The 17,844-nt window shown below is 40.3% G+C and overlaps 1 protein-coding gene across 7 annotated transcripts in view; it reads left to right on the plus strand.

The window, feature by feature from the left end:
• LOC147013949 (adenylate kinase 7-like) overlaps positions 1-16,058 on the plus strand; it is a 46,144-nt gene extending 30,086 nt beyond the window's left edge. For 6 of the 7 annotated variants that reach the window (XM_085851368.1, XM_085851367.1, XM_085851362.1 and 3 more), the window contains 7 exons: positions 1,579-1,687; positions 2,612-2,740; positions 4,519-4,578; positions 5,278-5,475; positions 5,581-5,795; positions 14,228-14,386; positions 15,920-16,058. In XM_085851368.1, coding sequence (XP_085707494.1) covers positions 1,579-1,687; positions 2,612-2,740; positions 4,519-4,578; positions 5,278-5,475; positions 5,581-5,795; positions 14,228-14,386; positions 15,920-15,973 — 924 coding nt within the window. In that variant the 3' untranslated portion in view covers positions 15,974-16,058. Of the gene's footprint in view, positions 1-1,578; positions 1,688-2,611; positions 2,741-4,518; positions 4,579-5,277; positions 5,476-5,580; positions 5,796-14,227; positions 14,387-15,915 lie in introns of all 7 variants that reach the window. The other variant, XM_085851363.1, reaches the window with a different exon arrangement.
• The last annotated feature ends 1,786 nt before the right edge of the window (positions 16,059-17,844 follow it).

Here is a 17,844-nt window from a genome sequence, read left to right on the forward strand (position 1 = left end):
CAATTCCCCTAATCGCTGCCAATACGCCATTATACGGTATCTGTAAGTTAGAAATGCGTTCAGTAAGTTCTGTGGTCATCCTGAAGACGTCAAATACATCTACATACGTATTTGTGCGTCGGACATGATTTACAAATAACTCCCAAGCACGTTACTCATAGGTTATAAATAAATCACGGGTACCCTAAACATTACTTTGACGTGTTTCGACGTATGAGGAACTTTCAAGTAACGTGTTGCGAAGTGTGAACAACGTTCGTGTTGCGTGCTTACGAAACGTTACTCATAGGTTAGAAATAAGTTTCGGGTACACTAAACATTACCTCGACGTGTTTCGACTTATGAGTAACTTACAAGTAACGTGTGTCGCCGTGTGTCAACGATTGCATAACGTGCCTACAACTTATGGCCAGCGTAGCGGAACGTGGGAGTCATGCGCCGGCATACTTCATAAAATTTAAAGCATGCAAAAATTTGAGGACAACCCAAAAGTACAACGTTTAAAGCCAGCGTACTACGACGTATGGCAGTGTTTTTCAGCGTGCTCTTAACGTATACAAAACGTACCCATACGGTATTCGACGTGTGCCAGCGTTTTAGACAAATTTTTCATAAATCGGCATACTCTGGCTAAATCGTCAAGGTGTGACAGCGGCTTTACCTACATATACAACAAAATTCACAACAATTGTTTCAAAACTGTGGACAAAAATCGTGTGACAAACAGACAGAGACACAACAGACCAACATACTTGGCAAAATACTTTCACCAAGTCATAAATTGTTTCACAAAGGAATGCAAGTTCATCATATTTATAAATCATCGTAAAGAAGCATAAGCTGTTACTGTTACATACACTATGTATTTTTAGGGAAGTGAAAGTTGTCAATGGTTTTGACATCAAATTACATCAATTACCAAACTCGGTGGTGTAATGGTTGGAGCATCTGATCTGAGTCTGGGAGGTTGGTGGTTCAAACCTGGGCCAACTCACACCAAAATTTTTTAAAATGGTACGTGCTGCTTCCTTGCTTGATGTTCAGCATTTAGAAGGTTAAGGACATGGACAATCTCCATAAATGGGCATCTATGCATATGAGGAAATTCCTCCTTAGGAAATGCCCTGCTGAATGCAGTGAGAAGGGTGACGCCATTGTTGCGACATCACTGGTACCCAGAGTGCCCCAAGAAGTGAGACGTGTGTGTCCATGTGTCCATGTGTGTGAGATCTGTGTGTTCCAGCTCCATTAACCCTTAGATCCTGTTTTAATTTTTTTTGGCTTTTACGTCATAACTTCAAGCCCATGGTTTATCAAAGTTTACAAATCATATACTGTATTTTAATTGAATTACAAATCTTATACTGTAAAAGTTTACTAATGCATGCGGTTCGCAACCGTAATGCCTCTATCGCGCAATGAGATTTTGACTCCTCACCAGCTCCTCCTTCCCCCCCTTCCCCCACCACCCAACCCCCTGCCCCCATGTAATGTTAACAAACATACGAGGTACTCTGGATTCGTTCACTGATGAGCAGACAAAGAAAATATGAATATAATTCCGTATTTTTCATTCAGGAACAGCAGGTGAACATTGTGGAAAAGCCTGTTGAAGATACAGTGAAGAACGAATTAATGGCAATGAAAATGTTGAGTGAGATAAATGAAAACAAAGCTAAAAACAATGGTACTTATTACATTTTGATGAGACTTGGTGAATGTGTGGTTCAGAGATGCATAAATTACCCTTAAACGCTTAAATATTGTGGGGGGGGGGGGTTACGTTCCTGGAAAATGGCATGATATTCAAAACCGCGATAGTTAAAAACAATTTCCCATGGTAATAAGGGGGTTAGGTTCCCGGGCTTCAAGAAAATATAGATAAGTAGTGGCAGCCAAAAATGAACACATCCCAATTGAAATAACCATGTAAAACAAATATAAATCAGTGTTACGATGAAGTCTCCTGCTGTATTGAAGCAGATAAAAATGTTCAAAAGCAGATTAAACATGGCCCTTCCCTTCTGCAATTCGTCTAAAGCCCCCACCTGTCTCTGTCTCTGTCTCTGATGTACCATACTCTTCACAGAGCGTTGGTGCGACTGATGCAGTTTCCTGAGCAAGGGTTATACTGGGTGGTTTGCCATTGTCTTCTCAGCAGTAGTTCTGGTATGAATTTGGAATTTGTTCATGGTGCCGACACTAGCTTACCTACTCTATGCAAAGGATACCATGGGGTTTTTAATGTCCACCAACTAATGCTGACAGATGGGACACCCAGTTTCACGTCCATCTGAGGGATGGCATACACAATGATGAATCACTCTACCTGTGAAACACCGGGATGACAGTTTATAGTTGGGTCGGGATTTGAACCCAGGCTAGACGACGGTTACAGGTGAGTGTGCATACCTGTAGACCATCCTGCAAGCCCCAAAGCCCCTACCATTCCTCCCCTATTACCGTAATCTCTTAAGTCGTTTCCATTTGTAATCTGGCGATGTCTTTATTTTATAAATCATTCTGCAGCTCCGAAACCGTCACAGTGATTGACCATGCGGAATTCATGTAAGAGCATTTACAGTGATTTACAGCAAGTGTATGCTTGTAGGTCACGTGGACGACTGCTACGTCATAGATTTCTATCGGGAGAAGCTCTTAACTTCACCATGCCAGAATCAGGGGTTTATACTGGATGCCTTTCCAAAGACTGTCGCACAAGCCAATGAGCTATTTGCAGGTGAGTTGACCATTAGCAGAGCAGGATAGAACAATACAGATGTTACCTTTTGAAACTGAACCTTACTTTTACAATTCTCCACCAGCTCACCCGAGAGAGGCATCATTGAGGACATGAGCCTCCTTCAATACCGATTCACTGGACAATAAAGATTTTGCTACTGGGATGGAAACATATGTTCTAGACTAAATCGAGTATGCTGATTCTGAATTTGTAGTCAGAATTTCCTCAGCACGTCAGGATTTTGAGTTATACATTTGGTCCAATTACAGTAGCTTACCCTGGTGGGTGATTTTGAGTGATGATAAATTATTATTTTTTATATTTTTGGTTTCAATTATAGCAATACAACTGTTGTAGAATATTATTTCTTATAAAAAGAGATTTAGAATGCACTTTAAATTATTAAAAATTGATGAAAACTGACCAAGCTATGAATTTTTAAGTAAAATTTTCCACGTGGCATGAGAATTTTTAATTAACCCCAACCCTTATGCAAGGTAATGGCTTTCAATATCTCAGAGAGAAGTTTGGCACAGAGAAAACTGATGCTAAACTCAAATTAGGCATTTTCATTGGGCCCCAGATCCGAGAACTGATGTGTGATCCTGAGTTCAAAAACAAACTGAACCCACTTGAGTTTACAGCATGGGAAGCATTTGCGTTGGTTGTGCAGATCTTTCTTGGGAACCATAGAGCTGAACAGTATGTGGAATTGGTGGACAACATGCTAAATGCCTATCAGCGAATGGGCTGTAGGATGTCTCTTAAAATGCACTTCTTGCATTCTCATCTTGATTTCTTCCCACCTAATCTGGGTGAGGTAAGCGATGAGCATGGTGAAAGGTTCTGCCAAGGCATTTCGGTCATGGAAACTAGGTATCAAGGCCAGTTCCACCCAAACATGATGGGTGATTACTGCTGGTTCCTACAATGGGAGACCAATTCCACACACAAGCGCAAGAGCAAATGTCTCACACACTTCTGAACACGTGTGAACAGTGTCTACGCTGACTATATTGAAAGGAAGAGTGTAAACTTGAAGTGTTGCTTCTGAATCACTCACAATGGGCAGATTTGCCATGTTCTAATGTTTTATTAACTTCTTTTCCTGCGACTTGTATATGTTCTTGGTTTGTACACTACACATTATACACAGAGATCAATCATTGTTATGTAAATATGATGTGAAAGTAATTACAAAGCATTGACATTAGATGAACAATGTAGTGATCTGCAATCATAAAATATCTAATATAGCATGCTGGGTATCATGAATAAATGTAAATATTTTGCAAATCTGACATGCTGGCTAAATTCTGATGACAGGTTTGAACTCAGCGACCCAGAACACCTGTATTTCCCTTAGTAGCAGACAAAAAGTTTTTTTTTTGTTTCCCAGTGAATTATCAACCTGCAGGGAGTAGCAATGATATGAAGTTTAAAGAGTAATTTTTTTAAGTAAAGCTGTTGCTGCTGTTGGCTGCCATCTCCACACGTCGGTAGGTTTCAGGGGGTGGAACGGAGACCTACTAGGTCTCAAAGTATCCGTGGAGCCTTACCAGGTCTAAATGTATCCACATATGTGTGCGTGTGTGTAAAACACACACACACACACACACACACACACACACACACACACACACACACACACACACACACACACACAATGCATTTACTAATTCCAAGATATGCAGAAAAAAAAACTGACGTTGCTTTATCATATACTGGCATATAAGACCCATCACAGATTTGCTTTGACATTTCATTTTTCACAGGTAAAGCATCACTTCAAGGCTTGCCACAAAAAGCCAAATACAACAACAACATTATGCCAGGTATGTGTGGTACATCATCTGTACTCGTAAATCTTACACAAGGTTCAAAAATCCCCCATTGTCTTTCATCCCATTAATGCATTATGACGTGCACATTGTAACATGTCCTTAAACTACTTCAATGGCCATATGTTCAATGCACAGTCGCATGGCACATGATACGAGTTATATAGCAGCGAAGAGGGTCAGGGTTCAGTTGGAGCAGGAATAAAGGAACCAATTCACATTGCAGACTCATGAACCCAAAAAAGGTTGCGGCAGAATCATGGTGGTTATTGCGACACAACACAAAGAGGAAAAGTGGGATTGAACCAGCACTGCCTTTTCATAGATAGCACTTTGTACCCATCTGAAGTAGCCCTGAGGGCATTGAGTCAACCACAACATATGCACTGGCACCACATATACACGAGACTAGACAAGGCAGGTAAGGCACGTTAACCCTCCTTGAGGGTTATGATTGAGTTGTCTCGATTTTACCAACAATTCTTGAGAGCAGCTGGCTTTATGGAAATCCAAAAACTTATTGCTACTGCCACAAGATGGACATGAACCCACAACTTCTGGGATGTGAGTCATGTGTCCTATTGTAACCACCATATCCATTACCTAATTGAATTGTAGTTGTGGGCTAATTGAATTATCAAAAATGCACCTTGTGCTGATCCTTAATTGTGTTGCTCAACAATTGGTGTGCAGAGCTGATAATTTACTTGGAAGCTCCAGACACGTTCCTCACGGAAAGGGTCAGGAACTTATCCAAGGTGAAGTTGGATGCCGGATACCTGGCTGAGGAAAGATTCACTCGGCGGCTCACCGACTTCCGAGCATGCAACGCAGCCGAGGAGACAATACTGGACTACTTCAATAATCTGGAAATTTATGTACAGTGCTTTGGTAATTTATGTACAGTTCTGCGTGTACAAATTCCAACTAATCGTTCATGTTCAACATTTATATACTCTGCTTTTATATGTAATTATTTTTGTCAAACTCGTCCAGATGCAGCAAACGAAGCTGGTTGGACATCGATGCTGCAAAAACTTCAGAAACTGCTTGGCAAGCCCCACACCCATGACGTTTTGGACAAAGAGAAAGCAGCTGCACAGCAGATGGAGGCAGATGAGAAGTTTGCACAAGAAGAAGCCTTGCAGAAAGAAAGAGAGCTTAAGGAAGCAGAACAGAAGAAGAAACTGGAAGAGGAAAAACTCGAATGGGTGAGACAACACTGAAGTCAGTTTGCCTTGTTCATTCAGTCACTTTGCAAACAAGAATGCCAATTAAAATCCACTCTTGAACTCCAATGTAAATTTATGAATTAGTGCTGACCTCATTAATCTTTCATTTTAACAATGGTGATGCAAACAAACACCTCACAGATTCAGTCAAGACTTTTTGTCTCAAGATACACGAGTAAAGTTGTCTGTTTATTGCATTATTATAGCTCACCACATCGCCATCTGCTTTTACTATACGAGTTGTGTTGTGCAACTAACTCACATATATTCATCAACAACATCTTGACTCCTCGAGCCTAGATTTTTTTTTTTAACTAATAATAATTATTATTATTGGGTAGAATCAAGGCTCATGGAAGAGCTAAAACACTGAACTGATCAGGATGCAACAGAACAAAAGGAACAGTAGAGAGTGGGGTGGGGTGGGGGACATCAACAGCAGAGTTGTAGGACAAAATAGAGGGAGACTTGGACAAACAATGGGTATGGGGAGGAATAAGGGGTAGGGGAGAATGCGTAGTGTGGACTAAATGAATACGGAAACTCTCAGGAAGGAAAAACAGGAAATTTGGCAGGAGGTGGGCTTGGGGTGGTGGGAGGAGGTTAATGGGGGTGGAAAATGTTATGGTTTTGAATGAGGGATGATCCGAGATGGTGGTGAACAGCTGTCTTGAAGACTTGGAAGGAGGAATGAGATTGAAGAGAATTAGGAGGCTGATTCCACAGGCAGGAAAAAAAAGGAACGAATGAGTGGAGGTGAGCAGTGATCCTGGATTTTGGGAGTTTCACCAGAAGGGGGTTGATGGTGGACTGCATACACCCTGCAGAAACCTGGAGGGTGAGGGGGAAGGAGGTGGTAGAAGACAGAGAAACCACTGACCTGTCTGCATTGGGAAAGTGATCGGCACATTGATTCAGTTTCATTGCAAGGGATTCCAATCATTTTGAAGGCCTTGGTTTTCACAATGTCAAGCTGAGTTTAAATGCGAAGAACATCCATTACTACTGTTGTACAATCAATAACCCCAATAACAGGTCTCCTCACACAAAACTTGTGCTTCTCCTAGTTTGTGACATCACACTTTCCATGAGTCACTGTGCGTCTTTTTAGCATGCACTATTCTTTGGGGCCTGGACGAGAAGGTCATCATAGTCACTCGTGGCATCATCAGGACTTGGTCAACCATGATCTCAGACATGACCAATATGCCATTGTAGCATTGTTGAATTTGTATATTCACTCTGCTTTGAACAGGAGCCAAATCTCCTGTGAACACACATCCAATTTACTTATCCATAAAGTTCATGATCACCAAATCCAGGCTGGATTGTGTCACGTTTTCTGACAAATCTTGTTTCGAACTAGACCAGAGAGGACAAGCCAAGGTTCTTCAGACTCGAGAGAGAAATACTTGTCAGCAGTACACAGCTAAGATCTCACTGATTATGTGGGCTGGCATCGAGCTAATTCCTCAAGGAACTGCTCTTCTGGGACATCCTTGAGGACACCATCCATATTGTGAAACTTGTACACCATGTCATTCTTCAAGCAAGCAATGCACATCAACATCGAGCTGTACTTGGGAGGGTATTTGTTTTAAAGAATGAATGGTCGCCAGATCTTTTCTGAATACAATAATTTTTGAGGTGTCCTGAGTAGAGTGATTCATAAGCAAACCTCACCCCCTTCCTCTAGAATGAGCTGTTAGGGTTAGCCTTCCTCTATAATGTTGGGCAAGTTGGAAGAAATTATCTATCTTTACGAAAATGCAGCTATCGCATATGTGGGTCGAATCATGCCCTCTATATTGCCGAAATAGCGCCCCCACCCCCTTGGTGGTGTGTGTGCAAGCCCAGAAGTGCATGGGAAACGAGCTATAATTTGTGTACAGTCAAGGCTTGTGGATTATCCGAATAAAGATGTATGTGCACACAAAATAATTTAATCTAAAAGTAATTAAAAATGCAACTATCACAGAACATATGGTTATGTGAGCCCTTCACCTAGTGTGTATATATTTATATATATATATATATATATATATATATATATATATATATATATATATATATATATTTACATACATACATATATACAGTGGGGAGAACAAGTATTTGATACACTGCCGATTTTGCAGGTTTTCCCACTTACAAAGCACGTCGAGGTCTGTAATTTTTATCATTGGTACACGTCAACTGTGAAAGACGGAATCTCAAACAAAAATCCTGAAAATCACATTGTATGATTTAAAAAAAATTAATTTGCATTTTATTGCATGAAATAAGTATTTGATACATCAGAAAAATAGAACTTAATATTTGGTACAGAAACCTTTGTTTGCAATTACAGAGATCAGACGTTTCCTGTAGTACTTAACCAGTTTTGCACAGACTGCAGCAGGGATTTTGGCCCACTCCTCCATACAGATCTTCTCCAGATCCTTCAGGTTTCGGGGCTGTCGCTGGGCAACACAGACCTTAAGCTCCCTCCAAAGATTTTCTTTTGGGTTCAGGTCTGGAGAATGGCTAGGCCACTCCAAGACCTTGAGATGCTTCTTACGGAGCCACTCCTTAGTTGCCCTGGCTGTGTGTTCCGGGTCATTGTCATGCTGGAAGACCCAGCCACGCCCCATCTTCAATGCTCTTGTTGAGGGAAGGAGGTTGTTGGCTAAGATCTCGTGATACATGGCCCCATCCATCCTCCCCTCAATACGGTGTAGTCGTCCTGTCCCCTTTGCAGAAAAGCATCCCCAAAGAATGATGTTTCCACCTCCAGGCTTCACGGTTGGGATGGTGTTCTTGGGGTTGTACTCATCCTTATTCTTCCTCCATACATGGCGAGTGGAGTTTAACCCAAAAAGCTCTATTTTGGTCTCAGATCACATGACCTTCTCCCATTCCTCCTCTGGATCATCCAGATGGTCATTGGCAAACTTCAGACGGGCCTGGACATGCGCTGGCTTGAGCAGAGGGACCTTGCGTGCACTGCAGGATTTTAATCCATGACGGCGTAGTGTGTTACTTATGGTTTTCTTTGATACCGTGGTCCCAGCTCTCTTCAGGTCATTGACCAGGTCCTGCCGTGTAGTTCTGGGCTGATGCCTCACCTTTCTCATGATCATTGAGGCTCCACGAGGTGAGATCTTGCATGGAGCCCCAGACCGAGGGAGATTGACTGTTATCTTGAACTTCTTCCATTTTCTAATAATTGCGCCAACAGTTGTTGCCTTCTCACCAAGCTGCTTGCCTATTGTCCTGTAGCCCATCCCAGCCTTGTGCAAGTCTACAATTTTGTCCCTGATGTCCTTAGACAGCTCTCTGGTCTTGCCCATTGTGGAGAGGTTGGAGTCTGATTGATTGAATGTGGACAGCTGTCTTTTATGCAGATAACGAGTTCAAACAGGTGCAGTTAATACAGGTAATGAGTGGAGAATGGGAGGGCTTCTTAAAGACAAAACTAACAGGTCTGTGAGAGCTGGAATTCTTACTGGTTGGTAGGTGATCAAATACTTATTTCATGCAATAAAATGCAAATTAATTATTTAAAAATCATACAATGTGATTTTCAGGATTTTTGTTTTAGACTCCGTCTTTCACAGTTGAAGTGTACCTATGATAAAAATTACAGACCTCCACGTGCTTTGTAAGTGGGAAAACCTGCAAAATCGGCAGTGTATCAAATACTTGTTCTCCCCACTGTGTATATATATATATATATATATACATATATACATATATACATATATACATATATATATATATACATACATATATATATATATATATATATATATATATATATATATATATATATATATATATATATACACACATATATATATATATATATATATATATATATATATATATATATATATATATATATATATACATACATATATATATATATATATATATATATATATATATATATATATATATATATATATATATATATATATATATATATATATATATATATATATATATATATATATATATATATATATATATATATATATATATATATATATATATATATATATATATATATATATATATATATATATATATATATATATATATATATATATATATATATATATATATATATATATATATATATATATATATATATATATATATATATATATATATATATATATATACATATATATATATATATATATATATATATATATATATATATATATATATATATATATATATATATATATATATATATATATATATATATATATATATATATATATATATATATATATATATATATATATATATATATATATATATATATATATATATATATATATATATATATATATATATATATATATATATATATATATATATATATATATATATATGAGGTGTGTTCAAAAAGTATCAAACCTTAATTTTTCATGCGTAAACAAATGAAGCTAGGGAGGCATGGTTTGGTGCACGTATGTAGGCGATCCTAATCCGTATGCGTGAATATTTTCCCACCTGCAGAAGCTGTCAGTCGCCGACAGACCGCCGATGAGTGAGGAAGTGTAAGTGAGCGCCGTCGGATTTTCGTTTTTGACAAAATGATGGATCACTGTGGTCTCATCGCCAGTGATCACTGTGTTGAAGAAGTTAGGATCGCTGTTCACAGTCTCCACCATGTCCTGTGCGATCTCCAAACAGAGTTGCTTCTGCTCGATCGTTAGCAGCTTTGGCACGAACTTCGCTGAGATTCTCCTCAAGCCCAAATCCTCAGTCACAATGGAATGAACGGATCCAATGCTGACGCCTGCCTCGTCTGCAAGTTCTCTGATCGTGATTCGACGATCCTGCATCAGCAGGGTCCTCACTTGGTCAATGACGATCTCATTTCGGGATGTTGAGGGCCTACCAGAACGTGCTTCACTTTCCACTGATGTGCGACCATTTTGAAGCGGTTGTACCACTCTTTTATCAGTGTGGTGCCCATTGCTTCGTTCCCGAAGGCCTGTTGAATCTTGCGGATCGTTTCCACTTGGGAATCGCCAAGCTTTACACAAAATTTGATGCAGTAGCGTTGTTAAAGTTTTTCCATCATTTTGTCAAAAACGAAAATCCGACGGCGCTCACTTACACTTCCTCACTCATCGGCGGTCTGTCGGCGACTGACAGCTTCTGCAGGCGGGAAAATATTCACGCATACGGATTAGGATCACCTCCCTACGTGCACCAAACCATGCCTCCCTAGCTTCATTTGTTTACGCACAAAAAATTAAGGTTGGATACTTTTTGAACACACCTCGTATATATATATATATATATATATATATATATATATATATATATATATATATATATATATATATATATATATATATATGTATATATATATATATATATATATATATATATATATATATATATATATATATATATATATATATGGCTAATAATGGCTGTCTGTCCCACCCTGATACGGAAACACTCCTCACAGCGGAAAGAATATTCAGTAAAAAATATTCAGATTAATCCAAACCGACGGGAAAATTATAATTTTTTCAATCAGACAAAAAAAAAAAAAATTGAACCCAGGTGGTGTATAGGCAACAGACCATTGCCTCGATCACTTCCAAAAAGTATATATAAGCTCCCATTTTTGAGCTCTTTCAAGCAGCACAAGAATAAAAGACTTCCTTTCTTATCTCGTGGTATTTTTCCAATGGGTTTCTGTTGGTGAATGATAAATGCCACCAAATGCTCTTGAAAACACACTCTTCCTCTTTTGTAGATGACTCCACATTGTGTCGTACAGTATCACAACCCACTGCTGGGCAGGTGGCAGCTGCGTCACTTTCTGCCAATTTGGAAATGATTAAACGCTGGTTTGATAAATGGAACATGTCCTTCAATCCTGGAAAGCTTCACCGTCTCACCCTGTCACTTTGGAAGATTGTAAAATTAATCCACCTATCTACTGTATTTCCATGGTCAGTCACTGGAAGAGGTTCAGTCTCATGAACTGTTAGGCCCCAACATCAACAATGACCTTTCCTGGGCCAACCACAGAGCAACATCAGCCTCCAACATCAGCTATAAACTGGGCATCCTCCATCGATCTTTGTCTTTCCTGGAAAAATCAGAGCTAAGTCTATAACACCTTTGTCTGTAGCTCAATGGAGTACTGCTTTCCCACATATGGGCTGGCACCCCAACATAAGATCTGCCTCTCCTGAATTCTGTGGAATCCAAAGCTCTCAAAATTATTGGAATCTCCCACGATGAGGTTGAAACATCAGGTTTGGTGCTTTCACATCACAGTCAGATCAGTAATCTCTCGGTTTTTATTTTTTAAACCACTCTACTCGTACTTCTCCAATATTGCTCCCCATGCTCTCTCAATCCTCTGACTCTCCCCGGCAACTCTCGGATGCACGTGGTCTTCCAGTAATACCCGAATGGTTAAACGTCCAAAATCCAGGGCTGACTGCACACCTCAACTCCTTTGTTCCTCACTTCTCCCATCTATGGAACCACCTTCCAAAGGCTTTTCTGTCTCACTCTCCTCTCTGGGACTCCAAGCAGGCAGTCCACCACCACATATCATCCCCCATCCTGATTTATGATCTTTATTACCTTTCCTAACCCAACACTTTTACTTTCTGGTTTCAGTGTATCCTCCCCTCTTCTCTCTTCTTTTCCAAGTAATTTATTCCCTTGCTGGTTGTGATCAATTGTTTCCCCACTACCCCACTGTCAATTTCACCTTTCTCTTCCATGAACCTCACACTTGTAGAATTAAATAAATAAATATCTCCACTAAACTTTTGTTTGGCTTGGTATCAACACCAAGGATGCACCTCCATGGATTATGAAAGCAACTGCCGACCTTGACTTGAGTAATTAATGATAATTTATCGCTATAGAGGGGGTGCTATCTTTTAAAAGCAAAAAGCAAATTTTAGTACCCAATCCAAGTTTCTTTGAGCGACCTCAATGCATGGATTGACATCAGAGGTGGACCAGACCAAGTGTAGCAGGCATAACTAGAACGGCACCTGGTAGAGCATATATCTCCACTCGGCTGAACAGTTTACGATTTGTATCCCACTGACAGGCCGGATCTTTATCCAGACCTGAACCCAAGTCCAATAAACTTATTCTCGTCACCTACCCAACTCATCCACCAAGTTTTGTCACACTCCATCCAAACGTTTTGAGATATCGTGCTATATATTGTTTTTCGCTCAATTTCTCAAAGGTGAAGAATCACTTTGAAAATTTAAAAGACTTTTGTATCCTGATCCAGATTCAGATATTCACCAAAATGTAATCAATTTGTCCTTGTCACACACCCAACCTGTCCACCAAGTTTCATCTGAATCCGTCTACAACTTTTTGAGATATCCTGATCAGATACACAGACTGGGGTGGAAACATAACATCCGTCCATGTTTAGTGACAGAGGTAATAACTTGTCCCCAAAGTTTATTCATGATCCAGCTTGGATTTTACCAACAATCTTAAAGTGTAACGGCAATCTATCTTATTTTCTCACATTTGTATCGGTGTCCACTGTCATGACTCACCTCAGAGTGGATGTGGTTCACATGCAAATAATACAAAAAATGTATTTGCAGAAACTTAGCGTGCATAAGCTTTCTGCTGTCGAACTTCTGCTGGATTTGAACTCACAACCTTTAGGTTTCCAGTCCATTATTCACAACAATGAGGCCACCACACACCTGTAATTATAATGTGTATGTGTATATATATATATATATATATATATATATATATATATATATATATATATATATATATATATATATATATATATATATATATATATATATATATATATATATATATATATATATATATAAATATATATATATAATTTTTATTTTTTTTTATATTTTGAATAAGCCTGGTGTTGGCGCAGTGGTTAGGGCAGCGGCTTGGGACCCAAAAAGTCCTGAGTTCAAGCCCTGTTGGGCCACTGAATATATATATATATATATATATATATATGTATATATACACATTAATATGTATGTATGTGTATATATGTATATACCAAGTCGAAAAACACCAGGGGGTTGACAGCTTGTCATCCTTCCGAGGTCGGCGAAATGAGCACCAGTGTACTGGGCCGGTGTATACCCCGGTTAAAATAGGTGTACCAGATCCCTGTGTCGTCAGAGGCGACCAGGGTTGCGTCAGGAAGGGCATCCGGTGTAAAACATGTGCCAAATCACTATGCGGATCATATGGATGATCCGCTGTGGCAACCCCTCACGGGAGCAGCCGAAAGAAGAAGAGAAGATATATATTTTTTCTGTGCATGCTATATAATCTGCAATTTAAAAGGGTTTTATTGGTACAATGTGTGCCTTGCCTCCTACAAAATGTGTACTTCTCAGATGCACTCGCTCCAGTTTGCAAGATCAGAAGCAGAGGAGCTTATGCAAACCAGGAGGTTACCACTACGGCATTACCTGATGCAATATGTGATCCCTCCGATCATCGAGGGACTGGTCGAGTGCAGCAAGATCAAGGCTGAAGATCCTGTGGATTATTTGGTGAGGTATACACAGCACTGTCGGATCTTGATATTCACGGATTCGCAGACCCCGCCTATTCGCGGTTGATAAAATGTGAGCTGCTTCCTCATACACAGCCCTGTGCTTCGTGTATTTGTGGGGTGTTTTTTCGCATTTTTGCGGGTGTATTCGTGGTTTTGTAGCGGGATTTTTGATTTCCGCTTGTGAATCACAAACAGCTGGGAACCTACCCCCTTTTTCCCCATTGAAGTAATGCCCCAACATTCAAGGCATTTTCTACGAATGTATACCCCTCGAATATCAGGATCCAACAGTATATCATCATCATCAATATAAAGCTGCCAACCTATATCTTTCTGTCTGTCTTTCTTGTGTGCACTCATAATCCGAGCCTGGTGTTGGTTTAGTGGTTAGGGTGGCGGCTTGGGATCCTAGGGTCCTGAGTTCAAGCCCTGTTGGCTGCTGAATTAACACCAGGGGGTTGACTCAGCCTGTCATCCTTCTGAGGTCGGTGAAATGAGTACCAGTGTACTGGTCCCGGTGTATGCCCCAGTTAGAATAGGTATACCATATCCCTGTGTGTCGTAAGAGGTGACCAGGGTTGGCATCAGGAAGAGCATCCGGCCATAAAAACATTGCCTCAAGAAAAAGCCAACCCCTGCACAGCAGGGAAAAATGGCTGTAAAAACGGTCATTTTTATTTATTACTCATAATTCGCCAGATGCAATGAGTTGAAACTTGATGTAAATTTCTAAAGGGGACAAAAAATGCATGTTTGTGTTTTACGGGATGGAGATGTGGTCAAGATTTGTTTCACGCATCTGGTTTCCACAATTGCTTTAGGACAGAGTGACTGCTCAAAATTCGAGTTTAATTAGAGAAGAGTGGATGAAATCAACAGGATGTTGATTGAGGTACGTTGACTGCCAAAGGAAGCAAGAATATGATGTTTCAGCCATTAACCCTTCATGGTATTAGGGACCATATATTTATTTTAGGGATTAAGAGAAGTAAGAGAGGAAGGGTTTTCAAAAGGGCACTCCATGCTTCAGGCAGTTTTTTAATCGATAAGACTTCTTACTTAGAAACAAATACTCTAAACCTTAAGCTGTTATGCATCTTAACCTACATTTTGTGACTAATTCCCACAGGCTAGCATTACGTACAAGAGAGAACTAAGACTGTAACAAAGGTGATGTTTGCCGTGCTCCTTTTTCTCTGCATTTTTCCTTCCTACCTTCCCCTTCCAATGTCCCTTCCTTTTTCTCCCAACTCTTTTCCGATGTTATTCCCCTTTTTGCTCAACTCACACATTCCTTATTTTTGTCTATACTTATCACCAATGATACCACCCCATCCACCCCTTCTCATCCATATGTAATATGGAGATGCCCCTCTCGATATAACCTGCAGGCAGTGTTATTCCTATAGAATCACATCAGTGTGCTGAAATTAATGCAAATTTTAGTGAATGAAAATCACCGACGGTATTTATATTCAAGATTATTAATTTGGCCTTTTATTCATCTTGTCTCCTCTTGCACAGGCAGAATATCTTTTGCAGCGCTACCAAGATGAAGACTAAAGTTCGTGTACGTATCTAAAAATAAAAAAGTTGCTGCAAGAAAGTTTGACAGATATGAAAATGAAAAGTATTCATGATAATTAAATAATGTACTATAAATACTGCACACTGGTGTACTTCTTCTTTCATATGCAGCACAAGGTTGTCGGGTAGTACTATTGGCTGATGGCATGTCTGGGCCGTTGATGCAGTGCCCTCTGTAGGTCAGGGCAAGAATTTGCAATGCATTCAGGGTGCCGGCAATAGCTCGTCTACTCTTCACAAAGGACACCGTGGGATCTTTAATGTCCACCAACTCATGCCGGCAGACGGAACCCCCAGTTTAATGTCCATCCGAGGGACAACACACACAACAATGATGAATCACCCTACCTGTAAAACACTGGGATAACAGATTATAGCTGGGTCAAGGTTTGAACAAAAGCTAGACGGCTTAGAGGCAAGTGTGTGTACCTCAAAGCCATCCTGTCATCTGTACTGGTGTACTTCTTTGACAGCAATGTATCTAATGTGGTATTTGTTTTTGTATCGGTGTCCAGTGTCATGGCTCACCGAAGAGTGGATGTGGTTCACACACAAATAATTAATGTCAAACTACCTTTTACGATTACGAAACAACACAGCAGAAAAATACATCACAGACGAGTCACGGCCTTACTAAAAGTAAGACATTTGAATTTAGACATAGAAAATCCTCAATACCTCCATAACACTGAAGGTGGATGTAAAGATGGAAACTTAAGTCGTTTGAACCAAAACAGCCCAAATCCAAACCTATTCCTCTTGCCTTGTTTTTCCAATACCTAAATGTGCTTCAGGCCTTGCATACCTCCATAACCAGAGATATATACTTCGTATTTTACACAGCATGCAAATGTCTGAAACAGGTCAATTCATCTTGAAAGGGAGTTTCATAATGACTCTGGGGCAGAGGGGAATACCTATATCATGCAGGCTGTTTGGAAAAGTGTGCAAGCACGAACGTCTCTCATTGACTTTAGCTTAGGAGTTGTTTAATACTGTATATTTGTCTTGTGAGTTGTTGAATTCACATTTTCAATTAAAATTTTCCCCTTCCTCTCAAATCACAAAACGTCAGCCTCTAAGTGGTAGGTTGATGGATGTATAATCTCACCTTTATTATACACTAGCAAATGCAACCCGGGGGGAGAAGAGAGAGAGGAAAAGAGGAGAGAAGAAGCTAGGAAGGGGGGGGGTAAGAGCGAGGAAGGGGGAGTGGGAGGTGGGGAGAGCTATACCTCACCAAACATTGCAATAAACTGCGGGAGGGAGGGGTGCAAGGAGGGGGTGAGAGAGAGAGAGAGAGAGAGAGAGAGAGAGAGAGAGAGAGAGAGAGAGAGAGAGAGAGAGAGAGAGAGAGAGAGAGACGAAAGTCCGAGTCTTCAGGTCCTTGGTGCTTCCAGTCTTGCTCTATGGATGTGAGACTTGGACTCTTACCAGGGATCTGAGATGAAGACTTAATTCCTTTGGTACCAGGTCTCTTCGGAGAATGCTTGGCTATCGCTGGTCGGACTTTGTGTCCAACGAGCGGTTGCTGAGAGACTCAAATGAGATTTGTTACCTGCATAGTCCGTGAACATCAGCTGCAGCTGTATGGACATGTGGCTCGTTTTCCTGACGCTGATCCTGCTCACCAGATTCTCTCAGCGAGGGAGTCTAGTGAGTGGAGGAGGCCAATGGCCTGACCACGTGCCTCGTGGTTGCAGCAGGTTGATCGGCATCTCAAGGAGATGAGGATGGGTCAGGCATCTGCCTTGGGGATGGCCAGACGGAGGCCCTTGGAGTACCGGTGGAAAGTGGTCGCAGCGACGCGCTGCTCCGGCACATGCTCCCACACCTGACCTCACTACTGACTACACCACCATCATT

The sequence above is a fragment of the Eptatretus burgeri genome, chromosome 13 (genome assembly GCF_056783735.1).
Source record: "Eptatretus burgeri isolate ZD-2024b chromosome 13, Ebu_testis_v1, whole genome shotgun sequence".
Lineage (NCBI taxonomy): Eukaryota > Metazoa > Chordata > Myxini > Myxiniformes > Myxinidae > Eptatretus > Eptatretus burgeri.